The sequence below is a fragment of the Apus apus genome, chromosome 16 (assembly GCF_020740795.1).
Source record: "Apus apus isolate bApuApu2 chromosome 16, bApuApu2.pri.cur, whole genome shotgun sequence".
Taxonomy (NCBI): Eukaryota; Metazoa; Chordata; class Aves; order Apodiformes; family Apodidae; genus Apus; species Apus apus.
Window position 1 is genome coordinate 5744349 of NC_067297.1, and position 22459 is coordinate 5766807.

A 22459-nucleotide genomic window follows, 5' to 3' on the forward strand; every position below is an offset into this window, starting at 1 on the left:
TAAAGCAAAACTGTCCATCAGAGCTGGCAGCTTTGCTTTCCTTGAGAACTCAGTCATTCACATAATTAAATTTCTAGAGTGAAGCTATTAAGGATCCCTAGGCTAGCTCAGTTCTCTACAGGTCATCAGCTGTTCCAGTATTTAATGTAGCAGTTTACTGTATTTCACCATCAGTTTGTACTTGTTGCTATGAAGTGCCAGTAAATTTTTAAGTGGAGAGAAAGGAAACTCCTACAGTCATACTAATCCTAGAGCTGGTCTCCAGTTCCAGCTGCCTCACCCAAATTCCTTTTTATCCACAAGGAACTAGTTATAAAATACAATTTGCCTGAAAAATAGCGTGGTACCTGGCTAATTCCTAATAATAATTAATCTGGATGGTGTGCAGATTTGCTTGAACCCATTAGCTGCTCAGTACTTGAAGCTGAGCTGTTGAGTGCTGATCAGTACAGAATTGACATTAGCATCTTATATCAACACATGGAGCACTCTGACCTGCACCAGGAAGGTGGACACCACATCTCTTTCCCATTGCTATCAGAGTGACCTAGGGAAACAATATACCAGCTAGAACTGTGCCAAAGCATAGTTTGCTGTTGCTGATTTCACAACCCTGGCAGTCACTACTGGCTGGTATTTAAAGATGTTTTGCCTTGTTCAGGTAGGATTGAGTATGGAAAAGTGTGGCTTCCCACTACTGCTGCTATGTTAATGTACTTTAGTGGAGAAGACACTACCTGCAGCATCTCCCTCAGCACAGGACTGAAGCTTTTCCAGTCCTGTGACTAAAGTCATTTAAGCATGTGACTACTTCCTGCAGCATGAGCTCCACACGTGAGTGTCCTGATGTGTCCAGTGAGGAGACCACAGCTCCCTTGAAAGTTTATTGCTAAGCCATCTATGTTAGGTGCTTTGGCACACTTTTCCCTTTTCCTGCCTGGCCTGCTTACTCTTCAGATTAAGTAACCTGATGCTATTAGTGGTAATGTATTACTACTAACCAGTCCCCACCCCAAGATATTAAGACTAGAACCACACAGTGGATACTGCAGTTTTACATTTATAGTTGGACTTTTATAATATTCAAGATTAGCACAAGATTCATAACCATAAATTATACATTGTTATCTAAGTACATAAAACGTTAATGATACATGTATTTGAAGAGTGGCACAAAGTAATAATACATCCCTGTTGGCATTCTCAAGGAGAGAGCTGGGCAATGGGCACGCTGTGGATACTGCTGCAGCTTAGCAGAACTGAGTCACTGCACCAGGTCATTCAGGAGGTGCTGACTCTGCCCACTAGACAGGGTCAGAATGTGGTGGGGCAGGAAGCCAATGCCAGAATTAGTTAAAGGTGCAAATAAAAAGTCAGGATTACAGCCCTCCCTACTGCCTCAATATTTCAGCAGTGTGTCCCTCTCCCCAACCCTGACACTGTGCTCTTGCATCTCTAGTGCTTTGGCAGCCCATGCACACTCCTGTGTTCACTTGCCACAAACAGCTGAGGTTTCCTTTAGTACCATTTAACGTCAACAAGTAACATGCTCTCTTCTTGTTAAACAAAAAGGATCTGGAAAATGTTTGCTCTCTGGCATGAGAAGATTTATTTTCTTCAAGTCTCAGATCTACTCCAGAAAATATAGAACAGACTCCAACAGCATTGAACCCCAACAGCATTATTGTCCAGAAAAGGAACTTTTCCCAATATTCCTCTAAACATTCAGAGCACAAATATTAGAAAGCCCATTTTCTTTTGCACGTAAGACTGCAAATAAAATGGGGTAGTCAGATGTACACAAGCTCTCCACAATTCATTATTAACGAGATGCTTCACTGAATTGTTAACAACCCTGCTACTTCGGTAGCTTCAGCTAAAGCTTTAACAACTTGGTGCCAGGCAACTTCCCAGCTGCCTTCAATGGGCTTTGCAAAAGAAAGAAAAAAATATGCTCTCTTCCCCCTGGCCTCAAGCAGTTATTGCTGTATGAGTTAGTGAAATAGTGCCTTAACTTCAGACAAGAGTCTCACAATGTCATTAACAAAAGCTGCCTTTCAGAGGTTGAAATGTAACCGGACAATAATCAATAAATAACAGTAACAGGCATCCCGTTGAAGTCTCCTCACTGAGCCAGGCAGCAAGTGTGTTCAGCCAACAGAAGGTCATCTGTGCCTTTAGGACCATTGTACACTTCTTGGAGAAGTTAAAAAGGGACGGGAAGGAAGAGAACAGAGACAGTGAAGGTCTGTCAGAGAGCTAGTTACATATTGAAACCATAAACAGGAGGCTGGGTGAATCCTGGTGCTGTGTATCCATATGGGAAGTTTGCCTGGGGAGGTACTGCGCTGGGGCCTGCTGTTAACATCAACTGCTGGCCTAGAAAAGCATGAGAAAAAAAACCAAACCACAAATTAGTTTAAGAACCAAAGCTTCCCTAGTGCTAGCTGTACTATGGGACAGGATTATGAGGTTTTAGCTAAAAATCAGCCACTGTGCAAGCACACACGAGCAAGTCACACTATTGCTCAACATGCAGCACAGACTGGGCACCTGGGCCATCTGCTCTTGCCACCAGAAAACTACAAAAGCAAGGCAGGACTCAGAGGAAAGGTGAATATCCGCTGATCTTGAGGGCAGGATAAACCTGATTGTTTTGGAGAAACCATACTGAAAGCCAAACAGACAGATACTATTTAACCCATGCATGGTCAGACTGAGAAGTAAAGCAATTCAAGCAAATAGTTAGGTCTGTTAGGTCTCCCAGTCTGGAGAGTGCTGCAACAGACCTGAACATACCTTGACAGGTTTGTCTTCATCACTAGGAGCACACATGCTTCATGCATATGTTAAATTCAGGCTAATGTTTACATCAGACAGTGAACCAGACACATCTTTCCTTTACCAGCCGTTTCTAGGTGCTTGTTAGCAGAATGCCTCTTCAGAAGGGCTTCTAAAATAGCAGGGTTTTTGCCTGCACGTCTCAAAATGGGTGAGCAAGAAAGCCAGTCTGCCACTTGCCACTTGCGAGAGCAGAAGGCAGACACATTCCTCTTAGACAGGGATAACAGTGAGAATTTGCATGCTCTGAAAGTTACTCCTGGGGTTGTACACACCTTGGTATTCCCTGTCCTGCCAACATTCTGAAAGACTGTTCCTAAGCTAGAGTTCTGAGCCATCTAAGAGGAGCAATACTTTAGTTGAAGAGTAGAAGTACTGTAAGACTAAGATGTCACTTCAACAATTTATACATTTAATTTAGCAGAGACAACCATTTTACTATCTAGTTACCACTTTACTTCAACTGAAGGCAATAACTTGTTACCTCCACAAAGAGACCAGAGTGACAATAAGTAATTGATTAAAACCAAGTCTTTCACCTACCAAATACTATTGGAGTGGGTTCAGTTACTTGTTCCTCTTCTTTTCTTAGGCTTTCAGAAGCATCAAGTTTATCCACCTACATTGAAGCGAACAGGAGATGTATGAAGGCCTTGTCTAGAAATTGCACCATGATGTGAGGCTTTTCATGCCTGGTACCTTAGCTATCAAGTGTTGCTTGTATTAGTCCAAGTTGGAGACTACAAAAGTCTGCGTGTTCCCAGCAAGTTATGTTGTAAAACTGTCTTCCCAATTGCTTTGGGTTTATTGCAATAAACAATAGCTGTAAAATGCAGCTGAGATCACCATTACCTTCAAGTGAAGCACCTTCTGGGGCCCTATTCTAGTAACTGTTAACTCTATGACCCAGAAAATAAGCCCATCAGATTGCAGTTTGAAGGATCATCTCAAATGGGCCTAATCTACAATTATCTTAACCTGCAGTCCCTCTCCCCTTCAACTGGAGGGCCCAGAGATTTGCAGCTATTGCAGATCCATGAAGTTTGATCTTACCTAGGACTACAGCCTAACCTGGGCTGCAGAGTATTACTGGTTTAAGTCTATTAGTATTCACAGACTCCTTTTAGAGGAAACTCTAGAAGCATAATGGAAAGTGGTCTAGTAGTATCAGCTTTACACAGATCCAGGTGTTGTGCCAAATAAAGCTCTGCTCATACTAAACACATTTGTGAAATACAATAATGCAGGAGCCCTGAACATAAATTTGAATTGGGGGCAGGGGGAGTAATCTGAGAAGGCAGCAGTACCTTCCTTCTCTCAGGTTTAACAAGTTATATCATCCCTAAGAGACTGAAGACTGCAAGGCATAAAAAACACACAGATACAGGCAGTACTAACATGCTGGGCAAACCTACATTTAGCCCAATGCTGTATTTCAGCTGCTCCTCATCCTCCTTTTCCACTACAAAAATCGTATCTGGTCTGAGAAGAGGGGTGTTTATTATACTTTATAATTGTTACCTAGATGTGGTGTTTAACAGTTTCCTGGCCTTTTTGAAGTTTGCAACTAAACTTGAGTGGCAGCAGGCCTTTAACTGGTTCACTTAGATCTGGCAGCCTAACAGCTCTTCAGGATAACACTACCCATATCACACACCGACCAAACCAACTACCAGTTTCAAACTAGCTGTTTTGCTCTACTTATGACCTGGGATTCCCACTTCTTGGATTAAGCTTTCCTCTTTACTGCTCCTAAAGTACTAAGGAGCTTTGAACAGAAGTGCAGTTACTCCCTCTGTTGGAGAAACAGAGGGAGAAACAAGCATGCTCAGAGCAGACATCCTGAAGAAGGGACAAGAGCAGCTCTGGGAAAGCCTGAACATGTTTGATTTGCTGCCTAGATCTGAAGTTGTACAAAGGGTTTCAAAATGAGTGTCAACATACTCTTTGAGCCCGGGGGGCATACACTATTCTGTGCTTTAATACCTTTTTACACATCAAAAGGTAAGTTCTAGAAGACATACACACCCCACTGATAAACTAGTCTATTCTTTTGTACTTTTGAAGTTAGTTACATGACAACTTTAGACACAGCACATTTATAAAGCCCATTCTACAATTCCATGTTTTGCAGTTAATTTCAACAGACTAAATTAGTTCCACTGTAAACCACTTTCACCATGCAGATTTTCCTTCTGGCAAGTCATCCCATATTTAGTACATGTGATTACTTGTAAATCCAACCAGCAGTTTAAAAACCATTATGATCTTAGACCTACATCTCATGTGGAAGAGTACAGGTGAACTTGTGTAGCAAGTTTCTCCTCAGTGGAACATGAGGAAGGGGAGGAGTTTAAGATCTGTGCAAGTACTTTCATCACACTAACAGGCAAGAAGTTTGCAGAAGCTTTATGCTACTATTCAAACTCTCCATGCCTGGAAGATTGCACATGTCAGTAATTTGCAGCATAACAAGCAATTTGCACTTAGGAAACATCCTGTTACCTGGCAACTGCTTTTGTTTAGTTTTGAACAACTTTCTACAAAATACCTGTAATACAGTGAACAGGAGCCCAAACATTTAAGTCCTCCTCAATCACTTGCTTCTGTTTCCCATGAAAAGGAGCAGAGTCTGGTTGGATTTTCAAGTCGCTTGTGAATAGTTATCCTTTTAGCATTAGAAAGTGAACAGGAAATGAGTTAGAGCTAAATTACACTGCTCTTCTGGCAGAAGCTACAGCTAGATTCCTGTAAAAGAATCCTAGGATATTGAGGGACACAAATGAACACAAAGAGTTTGAAATCAGAGGGTCACCTTATAGAACAGCCCATCAACCTGCAAGAAAATTCAGAGGGGAATACTTAACATCACTGATTAGAGGCAACCTGAAGCAGTCACTTTTAGATTACTCATTTTAATGAAGTTCTTTACTGTGATGTTCTATGCAACCCTAGAGCCTTCTAAGAAAGTATCTTAGCTCATTATCTTAGAGCTGGTTGAGACAAGCATTTCAGGACTATACATGATGAGAATCTCTTTTCTCTCAGTTAAGGACTAGCTACTGGTACCAGTACAGATGCAAAGTCTGGCTGTACAAAAGTTCTGGTTTGCATTTAAAAAAAAAAATAATCAAAACCAAATCACCCTCAGCAGTCTATTCCTATAGCTGATGAAGGAATAACATGTACTCTTAATTACCCAAAACTTATATTCTCTGTAACAATAAAACAGTACTTTAATAGTAACACAAAGTAGAGTGATACAGGTTCTGCTCACCAAGTCTTCAGCTTTATCAACTGTGAAGCTACTCTGAAAAGTTACTTATGTCCACTGTTAAAAGGAGAAGTTCAACTAGACCTCTTTTAAGTCATATGGTATGTATTTATAAATTTTGCTAGCTAGCTTTAAGTGATTAAACCCACAGAACTTCCTAGAAGACAGCCTATGAGGAACACCAACATTCCAAACAAACCCAAAGAGCTCTGGTTTGCATAACACTAATCACCTAGCAGACTAGAAGTCTTAACTTTTCAGCCTATGCAATACTCACTTTGGTAAGGTACTCTCTCATCACTTGGATGAAATAAGGCATTGCAAAGTCCATGATGTTATGCCTCCATGCCAACTCAAGGACTACATCTGGGTGAAGCAAGTCGTAACATGTGAAGAGGCAGGCTGCAAAGCACTCCTGCTTGCCTTCTTCCAGGAACCACTGAAGCAGCTTCTCAGCTAGTTCTGCATCTTTGGACTCTGCAGCATACTGCATAGCATCCTACAGAAAACAACAGTTAAGCTTGACCTGTGCCTGTCAGCATCTTGCTCTACACATTATGTGCATGGTACTGCTAACTAGGTAAGTCAGGTATCTGGCATACCATGAAATTAGTCTTTAACTCTATCAGGTATGTTCTGTAGGAGTCAAGCTACAATACATACACTCGGTGAAGTTCTCTTATTTTGAGATAACCCAGATACTTGTATTTACATTATCCAACAGGCTTCCCATAAGTATTTGAAGTGGCCTGATGAGATTTTCTTGATTTTGTAATGCTGAAGATAAACAATCTTTCTGGTATCTCACCTACCTCACCATTAGATATTAAGGATTACCCAGAGCAGAAAAGATTGTTGCATCAACTCCTGGCTATGCTTCAAGACAGAAGACTATTTGCCAGCTCTCCTACAGAGTAGTCAAAAACTGGCCCATGTAAACTCATTTCAGGCTTGAAAACTATACCATTCTAATCATGTTCCATCTGCACCCAAACAAGGACATAAGTCTTCAGTTCTATGGAGACTTTTCCATACTGATATGAAAAAACTGCACAGATGCCACTGATTGATATAAACAGATCTCCAAGTACATGATAACACTGTAACATTAAAATTAAGATTTGCATTTGAAATTGCAAACACTTCTGCTCTAAGAGTTTTTCCTTAAACTTCCAAGAGAAGGGCAAAGATGAATTAGAACTCCAAATCTGAGACTAACAAACCACATGCTGTATGCAGGAGATGTATGCTTCACAGCCGAGACTTCTTTCTGGCAGTCAGGAAGAAGGGCTGCACTAACCCACCTTGTACAGCCGGTCTTTCTTGCACAGCTCCACGCTCTGCTTCCAGCGGTTGTTGCCCTTGTACAGGTAGGCTGCAATCCGCCTGAACTCGATCAGTTCGTGCTTCTCCAGACGCTGAGCCAGCGTTATGTTGTCAAAGTTGTCATAGGCATCAATAGAAGCTCTCAAACCCTGTTTGAGAGAATTGTTACACATGCTTCCAGACGGTAGTAGGCAGGGACTACAGCAGAGAAGCATCCAAGCATGGTGCACAACTGTTTAGGTTCTGCCAGCTGGACGTCGGTACTATGGCCACAGCTTGTTCACCCTGTGCATTTGTTTCATACAGAGCAAGACTAACTCAGCCATAGTGACTTCACTTGACAGAACAGAAAAGCTAATTGACTTTAGAAGACAAAGCATGTCTTTCAAGCAGCTGCCAATAGGGCCAGAAGCAAAGCTGTGTACAGAAGTGTTGCCCAGTGTTGCCCATATCTAATATAGACCTTTATGAAGTCTGTTATTCTGAGAGAAATAACTGGCATCTGCTTTGCTTGCAAATCACCACAACGTCTCCAGACTTCCGCCCACAGAGGTTCTGATTCCACCCCCAATACTGTTGAATTGCAAAAGCCATCTTGTACACAAGGGAATTACCCTGTTTCAGATGGGGAATAATCAAACTATGGCCTCTTTTTGCTGGAGAAACAGGAGCATCCCTCAGGCCTAGCAAGCTATTTTGTAGAGCTTACCTGGTAATCTTCCTCCTCTGTTAAAAGGTTGTTTAGAGCTTCGTTAACTCCTTTGTTGTTGTGGTTCTGGACTGAACGCAGGTAAGGTTTTACTAGAAGTAGCTGATTGACCTGGAATTAAGATGTTACCAATACAAGATAAAATATACCAATGCCTTCACACTCCTGAAACAGATTCCCACTTGTCATTACAAGAGTTTGTGCTGACTGTCAGGACACTTCAGACAAAGCATTTTGAAGTGCCAGAAATAAACCAAAACTCTTTCTTCTAGTGTTTCCTATATCAAGCCAGGACTGGGCTGCTTCTCAGTCCTTTATACTGGAAGCAAAGCCACCTGACAGACACCAACCTTTTTCTTCCAGCTAGAGACTGTAGGATCTTAATTTGAGCACAAGGCTTTTTTACTCATTGACCCCCTCTCAAACTCACCTTTGAGAAAAAATTGACTGTCCTAGTGTGATCCAGTCGTGGAGATAACACGAGAAGGAGATCATTGATCAGCAGAGGTTTGTAGTCCAAGTAGAACTGCAAGGCTTTGTAATACAGCTCCACATTGGCCACCTGCATGGTTAGACACTAGTTAGTACTTCACACACAAGTGAGCCTAAGGTGCTCAGTTTGGATCATTCAGCACAAAGTTTATCTGACTCTTACAGAAAAGCTTAAGTTTACTTCTCAAGGCCAGAAGAGTTACACTTACATGCAGAATTATTGTTCATTTCTTACAACTGCTTCTTGTGCCATCTGCTTCTAGACAGTGAAGTCAGAAGCTACCAGGGGGAGTACAAACCAACTCTAACCCATCCACAGTTAAGAGATCCTGGCATAGGCAGCCCACTGGAGTTGATGTGATCAGTCAATGAACTCCTAAAGCCAGTAAAGGCTGTAGTCTTTAGGTTGTTGCCTTGAAACCCGTAAGACCAATAAGAATACATTTAGTCTCAAATCTTGTTTAAACAATTAATTCCCTATTCTCTGCTGTATTCATAGGACTGCTCATCAGAATTCTCCCACTGAAACAGCTGGAAATATTTTAAATAAATCTTTCAAGAACAGCCTCTGACTATGACAGCAGTCAGCTCCAAGGTGTTAAGGAGGTTATGCCTCTTGCTTGTGACCTATGATCCTAAGAGGTCTCTGAAAACATCCTCTGCTATCGCTGCCACTCAGCAGAACGTGCTGCATAGCAGAAAACAAAGACTGTAAGATTAGATTAATTCTGTGCTAAACTGAGTGGAAGTTGTTCTAAACACAGCATGAAAACTGAGCAGTAGCTTAAGCAAACTCATTTTCTAAACAGTGATTCTGTTGTGCATTTTTACCTCTGTTCTGAAAGAAACTTTCAGCACTTCAACTCAATTAACTAGTTATTACCTTGGCAATTATGTCTTTAAACTGCCCTTCTTTCCAGGCATCAGTGGGATGATTCATCATAGTAATTATTGCATTGTCATACTCCTCATACTTGTCATAGAGGAATACAAGTTCTGCCCAGAGATGAGCCTGTTCTGCAGCTCTGAGCACCTGATAAAACAAGAAATCAGTCACTTAGATTCACTGACAGCTTCCCAACTTCACTTGCAGTGTAGCTACTTTATTGCATACCTTTGGAATATTAACTCTAGACCAGAAGAGCTCCAGATGTTCCCTCATTTTCTGAGGCTTGAACTTGGAGTACAAGATGGCAAGTTCAGTAAACATTCCCATGTGAGCACGTTCTAGGCCCAAAGCAGCTTCCAAAAGGGCAATCAGTTCTTCAAAGTAGCCACGATCCTGGATGTCAGGAAAATAAGAATTAGTTGCAAATCCATGACCAACTGGCACTTAAAGCTTGCTAAAATGCATATTTACTTAAACTCAACATGCTTTGCTTTTCTCTTAAAATGAGAGTGCTTAGATTTGCAACACATTATTCCAATGATGCAACAGAATTGTAAAAGAAGGGACAGTGAAAACTATCACATTTACTATGGAAAAGAATGCATGTAGCTATTAGGAAATGGAGAATGAATGAATTTGAAGCTCAGCCTCACAGGGTATCAGGTTTTATCTGTGACCAGTTTACTAGCAGGTAAAAGTACGCTGTCTAAAGCCTTCTAGGATATTAACAGTGATCTAACCTGATAGTAGCTGATCAGCTCTTCGAGTTCATCAGCGTGGATGACTATGTGTAAACCACAGATCTGCGCCAGGCGGAATTCTTTCCCGTCCACACAGGCGAAGCATACCTGTCATGAGTTAGCAAACAGTTGATGGGAGAATACTGCAATGCTTTATCGCCTTGTATTAAAGGAAAAATGAAGCAAAGCTTTGCCAGATTTGAGGGTTATGTATAGTTCCCAATAGGTATTTCTGTAATTCTTGCTCTAAAATTGCAATTTCTGCTGTTCATTTTACCCTGTTCTGAAATTAAACTTTATTATTAACATTACAATTAACATTACTAATAGTACAAAGCAGTCTGATTATATTCTAGAGCAACATGCTCAGAAGCAATAGTAAAGCCCATTCTGCAGACTACAAACCACATGTTTAAGTTACCTCTTTCCAAGTCCTTGTGCTGTTGGCCTTGCGGCCGCTGTCCACAGCTGCCTGATACTCTCCAAGGTGCACCAACGTAGAGGCCAGGCGGGCAAAGTTCGATACGTTGTTATAGAGCAGTTTTGCTGCCTCATACATCCCCTCTTCATAACAGCGATCACCAACCTGGATTAGGAGTCCAAGGTAAACAAGGGTCACAGCAAGAACCAGGAGTCAGCTAAGCAGCAAGTCATACATAGGAACTATGGATCAAGACATACCTGTTGTATGTGGGCATTATTAGGGCCACTAATAAACTCCTCCAGTTCTGACAGACGATTAGTTTTTGCCAAAGCAAAAATAAGTTCTGTCTCTACATATGACTCTCTAGCCTTCTTCCTGGCCATCTGTAAAAACTTGACTAGGTCCTCCCAGTTATCTTGAAGAGAGAAGAGATCCTCTGTTTAGTCATTGCTCTCCTTGCTCACCTTAGGAACAGTTTTCACTAGTAGTCTCAAGGACCTTCTCCGCCATGATACTAAGCCATTTACATCTGAGTTAAGGAATTCCCTGCTAAATACCAAGTCACCTTCATGTAAGGTTGAACTTCTTGCAATAGTTTACAATCCAGTTGGCAAGCAATTCTGCCACATACAGCTAAACAGATACATTATACTTGGCTTAGTTCAAATTATCTCCACATCTTTTGTGCAGCAACACAGAAACACTTGTTGACAGGAATCTCACTAAACCTTGACTCACACATTCCATGTACTGATTACTCCCTCCCATCTTCTCTGAAACAGAAATTCCTAAGCCTCAAGAATCCTTGCTGCTCGATGTATAGGTTTGAGGAATTGCCTTACCATTTCTATTAGCTGCTTGAACAACTTCCATGTATGCAGATGGATCATCTGCCTTTATATAGGAGTCGATGGCTTCTTTCACCAAGTCCTTCTGGAGCTGTGCTCTGGCCAGCTGGCTCCAAACTGCTGGTTCGTTACATCTCTCTGCAAATTCATAAGCACGGTCTAAATTGCCAATGTGCTCAATCAGCACCTGTTTGAAATTGAAGTTGCAGGTTAAAAATCAAAGCTTTAAACCTCATCTTTTCTAACAGAACTCTTTTTCCAAGTGCAGATGCTGTTCTGTATAAGCACCATGAAGCTAACTGCTTTTAGAACAGCCACTTCTGTCCAATGAAGTAGAGGCGGAGAGAATAAGACTCTTGGTGCTACTGTTTCTCCTCTGCTGTAATGCTGGCTTAAAGACAATGCTTTTGCTTCTCCCACACCTTTCATGTGAGTCTCCCAAGGTCATACCTCTGAAAGAAATGCAGAGCACACACCTCGAGTGTATAGTGCAGCATCCCGACACTCTATTACTTTGACTAGATCAGGCTCTGAAGTCAGTATTTTGACTTTGTTTTACTGTTCTTTTCACATAATCCCACTTCTACCTGCAACTTGACATCACATGGGAATTGTACTTTTAAGTCTCAACTACTTCAGTGACAATCACTCCTTGAAAATCAATATAACAGTACACTTCCCATTCTATTACTAGTACTCTATACCTTCATGCAGGAACCACACCTCACCTGAATTGCTGAAGTATTAACATCAAATTTTCTGAATATAGCAAAGGCTTCTTCATATAGCTCATTACTGATGGCAATGTTTGCAATATCTGGAGCATCATAGTTATCCAGCCGGTTGATGTATTCCATCACACGAGTGCGGTCAGCCTTAATGGCAGTCAGGATCAGCAGATTCTGGAGATTCCTTTGGGTAACAGAAGGCAGAGGCTATGAGCAGTGTACAGTAACACCTGCTGAAGTGATACGTTATTGTACATGCAAAAAAATGCACCTGCTCTCTGTCACCAGGACCAGACTGAGAAGTACTAATATTTGCCTTCAAAGAGAAATTGCTTTCAAATCTCAGCGTTCTCACAACACAACTGCAAACTGCAGTGTGAACTAGCTCTGTTCTTAAAGCACAGAGCGCTTCCAATTCTGCTTTTTCACCCCATTGTATACATTTCACAGTACTTAGGTCCTGTAACCAAGAGGCCCACAAATAACTGGTCACTTCACAACCTAAACAAAAGCACTGAATAGGCTAAACTTGTGGACAAAACTCTCCTCTTACCTGTGTTCACTGAAAACAGAATTATCCAAGACAATTTTTTCCAATAACTCAATCAATTCATTAGGCAGGTCAGCAGTCATGAAAGCTTTCACAGTTACAGAAACCTCCTCTGGATCCTGTGTTTCTGATAAAGCTGTTTGGACAACCTGGTTTTGAAGGCAGAAAAGTATTAAGTGGTTTCCCCAAATGAGGCATTTGCAAACCTATTCCAGTGAACTATAAATTAAGGCTTCAGAACTTTGAGAGTCATAGACAGCAGGAAGGAGTTATTAATATAGCTATTCAAGCCTAACCTTGGGTCTGTATAGGGAGCAAATTCACTAGAGGTAGATCAGTCCGCAGGACAGAAACAGTATCTTGCCAGTAACTAAGTTTTCTGACCATGATGGTCAGAGTTAATACCTGCCACTCAAACTCTACAAATGTCTATATAGTTGAGATGGGGCCTCAAGGGACTTTGTGGGGAAAGACAGCTACTTTAATGCTCCATGATGTTTCTGAGACAGCGTGAGGTCTCCTTATACTGAAAGTTCAGTCCTCATGCTGTACCTGGTCAATAAGCTGCCTCCTGAATGGGTTGTTTTCTTCCAGAACATTTGCCCAGAGCTCAGGGTCCTTCCTGCGCACCAGGTAACGCGCCTCGCTCTTAAACAGTGAGTTCTCATTGCAGACCTGAGGGAAAAGTTACAAATATTGGAGTTAATGTTAGTACCACAAGACAGGTTCGTCTAGCTATGAATCAGACAGTCTAGGAGACCAACTAGAACTAATTGCTGACCAATGCTAAATGTCACAGACATGTTCTTACCCAACCTTTGATCTGGAAGGCTCATGGAGAAGGTCTCCAGCAGAATTTCTATAGCTTCTCTTGGGTTTGCCCGACACACAAATACTGTGACAGTGGCTTCACAGTAACTATTTGCTTCTGTTTGAAGTGAAGACCTGCAGAAGCCTGAAGAACTTAAATTTTAAATCTAGAAAGGGAGCCACTTGCCTGGGCAGTGTTAAGTAGTGAACTGAGGAATGGTGCTGGTGTTTAAAGCCAGAAATAGGTTACGTATTTGGTGTCATTAGCTTTACACTAGAGGTGTTCAAAGTAGCAAGTGGCTTGGACTTCCCTGTTAAAATGTTAAGGGTACAGACCAAATGTGAAATCTCTTACAGAAGTGCAGCAGAGTTATGAGTTATGATCCTATTAGTACCACTAGCTGCAATTCCCAACTAGAAGAGTAGAAACTTGGAAGGCCTATTTCATCTTTTACCAACAGGTCACATGTTGTTAGTACCCAAATTAGCTCTTGGCATTTCCAGTACTTTGCTGTAAGCAAATTAGTAGTAGCACAATTTTGCTTTACATTGTACACCTATTAGTTGCAGGAGTTGAGCTCTCTTCAAGGAGGCAACAATTTCACAAGAATAATTCTTACTAGAGCAAGCTCTTTTCTTCATAACCAGAAACACCTGCTCAGAACATCAGTTCAAGGTAGAAACTGGTACTGACAGGTTTGTATGGTCAACCAGAATGTTAAGGCTTATCCTGGCAAAATTTCCTAGCAAAACAAAAACTCGGAGACACCTTCATATCCTGAAATAAAAAAGGCAAACGTAGCCAGCTTTATTTTTACAGCTATGGAGGAGGTATTATGTAAAAAATAGATGCTTTAGAATGGAAAGTCATCCACTGTTAGCTGCAAGTCTAGATTATACCACCACTCTAACACTCACAGGGTAGGCCTTGCCAGTGAACAGTGTTTACTTCCTTTCAAACAAGGCAAAACAAGCTAGCTCTTACCCCTACAGAGCTGACATATACTAGTGTGAAGTGCAGGTAGGAGGAGGATGTTTTCTTTCTCAGAAGCCACAAGCACTACAATCTGGCATTAAGCTCTGGAGTTCAGTTTGAGACTAGGATGTGTTTGGAGAACCCTGGGAATTTCACTTGCCCTTGAACTTCTGAGGGAGGTTCTAGGAATCAACAAGCTTAAGATAGGAGGGGAATGCTATCAGAAAAAAGTCCTTGCAGTTTGACTGTCAACGTTTATTTTCCTCCTTTTTAGTTAAGTATTGGAGCAACTCTAATGGTCAACCACAACAAGGGAAAATTACAAGCCTCATTCTAGTTTCAGGGAAGCTTTTCCTACTGTAGAGAGTCAGGCTAGTTGACAGCCTGTCCCTTTTGCTGATCAAGTTCTCAAGGTTGAAAAAAAACAAACAAACCAAGAAACAATTAACAAAGATTTAACAATAGGCATATTCATTAGCTGAGCCAAATAAACAATTTAATTTTGAGCAGAATCAGTGGACAAAAGACATGTGCTACCTTAAAGCTGCAGAGTTACACAATTTTAGTTCTGACATATAGCATAAGAGTCGTTCTCATCAGCACAAAAATTACTCTGTCCACACAGAAGAATCCTGCCTACCTCAACTCCTGAGTGAGAATGCAAGACAGGATTCTGCAAGTGTTAGACAAATAACCAGCTAGGCTTCCACGACAGATAGCAAGTAGTTCTTCAATGTGTTTATAAATGTGGTTTTGCTAACCTTTATGAGTTCCAGATCACACTGCCCTCTCTCATAAGCAACGCAGGCCAGGTGAGGGTCCCTCTTCTCACAATACTTGCCAACTACGCGGCTGTCGTAGTAAGGATTCTCACGGAGGAACCGCTCTGGATTATTGTTACTGTCAATGTAGATTTTGGCCAAGGCATTATGAGTTGCAGGTTCTTCACAGCCTTCATGAATCCTTGATTCAAGCCATGGCAACAACAACTTAAGCCTTTGAAGAAATAAACATTTTAGGTTTATAAATCAGAGTGAGGTATGCTTGACAGCTACCTATTGATACCTGGCCTTCCCCTTCAAGTAAGTCTACTGGTCAGACTTAAAAGCAGAGACCAGCCTGTTATTTGTAATGAGTCTTAAATTAGTGGAGGCCAGATCTGCAGTTTAACATCAAGAAAGGTTGCAGACGACAAGTATTTTTGCAATCTTCCCTTTCAACTCCTGTTCTATTAACTGGCTCTTCATGCTTAAAATAATTTGTTCACTGTACAGGTGACTACACAGTAATTACACAAGCTGCTGTGTACCTACAACAAGAATGTCAGGACAGTTTTATCCAGATTTACTCCAAAGGTTTACTATGGTTTGCTGTAGAGGAAGTGTTAAAAACCCATGTTACTAATCCTGCAGTGCTCTCAGACATTTCTATACAGCCCAAATAATCAAGAGACCAACTAGCCAATCTAAGCTGCTTTTCTATAAAGAAACATATAACAGTCTTAGTACTGTATCATTCAACAAAACTGCATCCAATTCAGTTTGGGTGCATGTCAGGAAAACCCAACACTGGTCTCTACAGATGCATTTTCGTTACCTATTTCTTTTTTCCACTTCAGCCACTAGCTCATCTGTTGAGAACTGGCCTCTAACCACCATGATCAAGTTCTTAATGACATCTTCAGAACAATCCACATCAAGAAGCCCTCCAACCACTGCTGGTATACGGCTAGGATTCACCTAGAATAAGCCACCAACATTAAAATTAGTTATTAGCATTACTAATAACCCACCCCTAGTCTTCCACATGGGGAAGTTCTAGTTAACAATTTAAACTATGCTTTAAAGCACTGAATTTTAAGTTACTAACACATTTATTTGTATATACATTCCAGGAAAAACTACACTTATAGGTTTGTAACAGACAAATGGTTACTGCAGAGGCTCTTCAATAAGAAGTAAGGATTAGAAAGATGCAGCAGATTCTGCTTTTAGTTTACTGAATGGTTAAGTTCTTTCTAAGGTAGGAAAAAGCAAGAGCTTTAAACTGGGTTCTCCTTACCTTCTGTACATAGATTTCTATATACTTCTGCAGGTTATTGCGATATAAGTAGAGCACCAGGTCATGAACAAAGTCAAATCGATCACAGACAATGATCAGAGGAAGCTGGTCTGTGAGCTTTGCCTCCTGTATTTTGTGGGGGGGAGCAAAAAAAAAAAACAACAACAAACAACAAAAAAACCAGTAAGCAACCACCATTTGTTGAAACAGGAAAATCTGACCAAGTTCCCTTAACATTAGAAGTCAAATTACATTAAAATTTAAGACTGCCAAGCAGACAATTGACTTCAAAAGCAAGCTACCCACTACAAATACTATGCAGCCAGTCTATCAGTTGAGTTTAAAGTTTAGGATCTTCATGAAGTGCCATGTTAGGTCTGCATCTCTAGCTTCAGAATTACTACCAATTCATGTATCAATCTAGCAGACAATTGCTGGGCCAAGAACTTAATGCAAAATGAAGTGGCATTAAAATCCCATTTTACCAGTGACAAAGCATGCAAAGTGGTGTAGTACAGGTGGACTCCAGTTGTAATAAGCTTTGTCTAGCCAATATCCTTGAGAAAGCTCCTGCTGAATATTTCAGCATAGTCTTTCATTCTGACAGCCTGGATTCATCTATTGTTAGGTGACAACATATTCATGACTTTGGTAAGAGTTATATCATACAGAGTAGTTTTAAAGGAATGGTGAATTTAGGCTCATTTTCCCAGAGATAGCCTAGAAGGACTTAGTGTATGCCTGGAATAGGATCAGACTGCTATTCCAGCTACACAGCAGACTACTCACAGGCATGCCAGCTAAACCTTGAGCTGGTATTTCCCTGCATGAGAGGCTGTAGTTCTGCTGCTGAGCAGAACATCCTGAGGACTGCTTAATCCACTGGACAGAGTACTCACCTTCAGAAAGTTCTTCACCCGTTCTGGGTTATAGCAGTTGCTTTCGCGGCAGATTCTTTCCACTTCCTTTATCTGACCAGTCTTGCAAGCTGCCTGGATGTACTTGAAGTGAACATCTGGATCCTGGCTGAAGTTTACAATGGAACCCAAGAAATAGAACAGTCCTAGAAGAGTCACATGTTTTTACCATAGTTAGAAGAGTAAGTGAAGAAAGTGCAGACTATTATGGGCTTCAGCTTGTGACTTTTCAACCCTACTGAGAGAGAAACTTTCATTCAACTGCAGAAAAATCATAAGGATTTTTCCCCTCTATCAGGTTTCACCTTTCCATCTTTCCTGAAGAGGTGTTAAGAAGCTACCTAGAAGAAAGCTGTGATGAGCTTACTTTGATAAATGCATCCTAAGGTCCAGCCATGTGACAAATGCCTCTCCCATAAAAGTTACAATTCTTACTATTAGCTTCTATCAAGTAGTGCTTCCAAGAAAAGCTGCTGCACCTTCTGTACACTAATACTGTACCTTCATAGCTTTTGAAAGATTCAAAAAGCTCCACAAGAGACTGGGTACCAAGCTGCTCATGATATTTAGAAGCAACCTGCACACAGAGTTGTAGGTTTTGCCTAATGTTGGCTGACAGCATGGCACGCAAACACTCCACAGAATCTTCAACTGAGAGAGAGCCAAAGAAGTTCACAAGCCACTGCAAAGAAAAAGACATACTACTCAGCAACTTACATAGGATGTAACTGACTTCTAAAATGTGGTAATTAGCCAAAGTTTATACCGCAGCTACTAGAGAGAAGTGCTCCACAAGCTAAGACTGAAGACTTAAAAGAAACATGCTCACCACCTTTACCACTTCAAAAATGCAATTTGGAGGTAAGATTTGAAATGCCCACCTGGGAAACTGAGGTCAGATTTAATCCATTAAAAGTACAGATCATGGTTTCCTCATTAACTAGACAAATGTTCTTAAATCACAGCTACATGTGCCACTTCAGTACCTACAAACCCTCTTATAGCAGCTGCAGGGATTTTATCAGCTACATGAGTGCTGACAAGAGTTCACTTAAGCTTTCACTTTCTTACTCTGTACAACAGACTTACCTCAGGATTCAAGAGGTGAGTATGAACGACAGCACGTTTAATATCATAGAGGTCTGTGTAGTGTTCCAAGGCTCTCTGGAGTAATCCTGCCTTTTCACATAACTGGGCAATATGAGCACGATCATAGTGTGTAAACATTTGGTTTCCAAGAATGGCATCTGCAACCTAGGAGGTGACATTTCATATTCAGACCGTCAGAGAATCAAAGCAGTTCAGCCTAGAAGCTGAAGTCACAGCAGTGCCTCATGAGTAGTCTTTGGTATTGCTTAACTACTTATAGATATCAGTATCAGACATCATATTGTCTTCTTCATTTTTTGGAGGAACTAGGTTAGAAGGTCTTACCTGTGGGGCATGAATCAAATTCATTTCCAGGAGACGAGTCTGGAGGTGACCTTCTGCAGGGCGGTTATTTTTCAGGGCATCCAACAGAAAGGACGTGCACTGCTGAATAAGACTATTCTCCATGAACACATCCACAATCTGTTGAGATTGGGCAAGTTAGAGAAGGGGGTCCATGTACACACATGCATATTTATCTGTAGATACTACCGGCGTAGCTAGAAAGTCACCTCATCACAGCATCTAGGATGCTATACTCCTTTGTTTCCATAGGATTACTCCTGAAGTAATAGAGACAAGTTTCACACTTTGTTTTCCTTTTCTCTGGAATGCAAGGAGCACCTTCTTTGAACTATTATGCCAGATTTCGCCACCCACTCTGTTTAGTTCTAAAACAGCATGCAAATCCCATACTTTCTCTCTTCTTGGGATAGTTACTACCAAAAAGAAGTGAAGACTTTTTCTAAGTAGCTAAAATTATTTTTTAATAGAGATTGTTGTTGTATTTCTCTGTCCATTTAACCAGAGGTGGCCACCAGCAGCCACTACTGAACTTAGGTTTATTTGTTCATCTTTTTATAACTTCTCTGCATGGAAGAGTTCATGTATGTTCCATTAAAGCCAACAGAAGGACAGTAACAGTCTCCTGCTTAGACCAAGACTCTGGCAGATTTATTATCAATGTTACAGTTACAAGGCAGAAAGCTTTGATAAGAACTCAAGAGCACACTTGCCTCTAAAGACTTAATAGTAACCAAACTTGATTAGAATAAGTTTAGTCACATTTCTAACCAAGCCAACTAGAGGCCTGAACTGGTCTTACCAGTCCCCAGGACGGTACTATGCTATTACCTCTGTCGAGAAAGAGACCAGTACTCTTTTTGTAGGCATCACCTGGTTAATGTTGGCCAGTGGCTCCTCATCCTGTACCAGCATCTGAGAGAACTGCAGGCCTTGGTCTGGACTGACTCTCATCACACTTCTCAGCAAGAAGATCCAGTCTGGGGTGTAGCCAACCTAGAGATTTCAGAAACAGTCATGCATGTCCAGGAAGACTGACACATCTTTTAAGCACTCAGATTCTTTAGCACAGGCACTATGAACCATGCTCATCCCTTCCAGGAATTTTCAGACAAAAGCATTGCTTGACTGTTGATACAGAAAATGTAGTATTCACCTACTTAGTAACTGAACTTATGCCAGTGCATTTGTCTTGCTAGGTGAGAAAATTGCTAGGAACAAGTCTTTCAACAGTCTTAAGGGACTAACTATCAATTAAGGCCCTAAAGTTAAAAGCTGACATCAGGCAAGTTGTTTTGTAATCTGTCCATAAAGGAGCCTTATGAATTTAGGAATAATCTTATCTTTATTCTGTAGAATAAACCTGAGCTAGTCCATTGATTTGATAGTTCATACAATTCTGAATGTTCTAAATTTAACTTTTTGCAGACTGTTCAGACCTTAGTCATACACTATGATTTGCACTACAACAATGAAGAAAACATTATTTCTCAATCCTACCTACTTATCAGTTTCAAGTGACAGGAATCAAACTTATCTCATGGAAGATAGCTTGGGAATGTACACATTAAACACAAGATAGAGTCTAGCAGTTTGTGATAAACAACTTTACCTTTTTAGCATACAGCACTATTTTCTGGAATTGACCAGTTTCAGCAAAGCACTGAATCACTTTGTTTGGCACGTTAGCACGAAGATAGACGCTGAGTGCAAGGGTTGGGTCAGCTGTCTTCACCAAGTCTCCCAGCTCCTCTGAGCACTCCAGCTGGAGTCAGAAGTGGCATTTTGTCAAGCACAAGAATGCAGAGATGTAGTATCAACAAAATATTGCTCACACTTAATTGTTACAGGCAAAAAGATTTAAGCTAGTGTCATGATTGAGCCTACCTTGTCTTCCTTCAGCCACTTCTCCAGAAGCTGCTTGCGGCCCTGCTGAAGGACAGGACGACACAGCTCCAGAGACTCAAACTTGTTCAGCTGTCCCTGGTCAAGCAATATTCCAAAGTATTGGAGTAGGGGAGAGGCCTGCCCAGGCTGAGCTGGTACACTCTGGAACTTCCTGATTGTATCACTGGTACGCAGAATTCCCTGAAGAGGCACAAGATAGAGAGAAGCTGTTTAGTTAGTGAAGGCTGGATATTAATTCAAACTCAGGTGTAAGCTATATGCTAAACTATCTACTCTTCAGCCTTCAGGATGGACATCTTCAAACCAATCCCATTCTACCAAGAAGTCTGTGGCCACAGCAAGTCCAGCCTATGGCTGGAAAGTATAGCAGGTGCTTCTTTATGGGGTACAGGAGAAAATATTAGAACAAACAAACTGTAGAGAACTAAGGCTAGTCTTGCAGCACTTTAGCTTCTGAATGTCAAGCACTGAAATGCAAGTGAGCCATGCAAGTCCACTAAGCTAAGGAAAATCCCCAGGACCTCTAAGCTTTACCTTTGGAGTTATTTACCTTTGGTGCAGATGCAGCTACTTTAGCAGCATCGGCGTAGCTTCCTTGAGCAAACAATGTGTTGAACTTCCTGGCAAATAATTCCTCTGCCCCAGCTAGATTACTACGTATGGCCATACGCAGTCCCAGGTCAGGATTCTGGAGAACATTTGTAGCATAGTTCACTATGTTGTCTTCCTCAACACATACAGAAAGCACCTAGGAAGGACAAAAGGTATATTGAGGAGTATGGTCCCTGCCACAATTACTATGAAATACAGAAAAAAAAAAGGCTATTTAGCCCATCAGTGAAGTGGCAAATTATTTAAAACACAAGTTGCTCCACAAGCAGTTCTGTACTGGGAGGTTAAAAACAGACTAATCAGAGTTACTTGCTCCCCTCCATTATGCGTGTCACATCAAGTCACTCAGTAGGTTTGGAAGGTTCCATCAGAGCCTCAGAAAGCTGAAAACCAGAATTCTGGATTTATTACCTGTCCTTTTTTGTTGACACCAATAATGCCTGAGGTAGGTTCATGAGGAGCTGTGACAAAGATAGTATCAGCACTAATACGGTTCATGTAGATGCATGCTCCAGACTCCAAGTCATACATGTGAATATATCCATACTTTGTGATCAGGTAGATAACACCATGCTTAATTCCAATCTGCCAAAAGATGAGTTTTTATTAATCAAGAGTAAGACTGTAACAGTTAAGACAGCTGCCTTTAGCCTAGTCACAAGACAGCACTGAAGGGACATGCCTTTGCACTGACACCGAGAACAAACATAGCTTCAGGCTTCTTCCTTACAAACTCACAGCAATTAACAGCTTTGCTGGCCATTTGGAGCCATAGCTCCACTAGACAGAGAGGTTGAAGGGAAATTTAAATTTATCTGCAGCAAAGGATATACTCATCTTAATGAGCCAGGCTGAGGGAGAAAGTTTAGGCATAATTAGCATTCTAGTCTAGATATGTCAGT

General features: G+C 41.2%; 1 protein-coding gene across 4 annotated transcripts in view; it reads right to left on the minus strand.

Moving 5' to 3' along the window:
• Positions 1 to 1585: 1585 nt before the first annotated feature.
• The window catches only part of CLTCL1 (clathrin heavy chain like 1), a 32875-nt gene continuing 12001 nt past the window's right edge, over positions 1586 to 22459 (minus strand). For 2 of the 4 annotated variants that reach the window (XM_051633855.1, XM_051633858.1), the window contains 28 exons: positions 21969 to 22142; positions 21496 to 21693; positions 20925 to 21125; positions 20650 to 20802; positions 19911 to 20033; positions 19020 to 19157; positions 18675 to 18839; positions 18087 to 18267; positions 17568 to 17731; positions 16669 to 16794; positions 16204 to 16346; positions 15369 to 15603; positions 13374 to 13496; positions 12825 to 12970; positions 12272 to 12455; positions 11538 to 11730; positions 10953 to 11110; positions 10693 to 10857; positions 10272 to 10379; positions 9757 to 9924; positions 9526 to 9675; positions 8581 to 8712; positions 8151 to 8261; positions 7420 to 7590; positions 6393 to 6614; positions 5657 to 5677; positions 3385 to 3460; positions 1586 to 2379 (listed from right to left, as the gene is read on the minus strand). In XM_051633855.1, coding sequence (XP_051489815.1) covers positions 2264 to 2379; positions 3385 to 3460; positions 5657 to 5677; positions 6393 to 6614; positions 7420 to 7590; positions 8151 to 8261; positions 8581 to 8712; positions 9526 to 9675; positions 9757 to 9924; positions 10272 to 10379; positions 10693 to 10857; positions 10953 to 11110; positions 11538 to 11730; positions 12272 to 12455; positions 12825 to 12970; positions 13374 to 13496; positions 15369 to 15603; positions 16204 to 16346; positions 16669 to 16794; positions 17568 to 17731; positions 18087 to 18267; positions 18675 to 18839; positions 19020 to 19157; positions 19911 to 20033; positions 20650 to 20802; positions 20925 to 21125; positions 21496 to 21693; positions 21969 to 22142 — 4245 coding nt within the window. In that variant the 3' untranslated portion in view covers positions 1586 to 2263. The remainder of the gene's footprint in view (positions 2380 to 3384; positions 3461 to 5656; positions 5678 to 6392; positions 6615 to 7419; positions 7591 to 8150; positions 8262 to 8580; positions 8713 to 9525; positions 9676 to 9756; positions 9925 to 10271; positions 10380 to 10692; positions 10858 to 10952; positions 11111 to 11537; positions 11731 to 12271; positions 12456 to 12824; positions 12971 to 13373; positions 13497 to 15368; positions 15604 to 16203; positions 16347 to 16668; positions 16795 to 17567; positions 17732 to 18086; positions 18268 to 18674; positions 18840 to 19019; positions 19158 to 19910; positions 20034 to 20649; positions 20803 to 20924; positions 21126 to 21495; positions 21694 to 21968; positions 22143 to 22459) is intronic. The other 2 variants (XM_051633856.1, XM_051633857.1) reach the window with 2 other exon arrangements.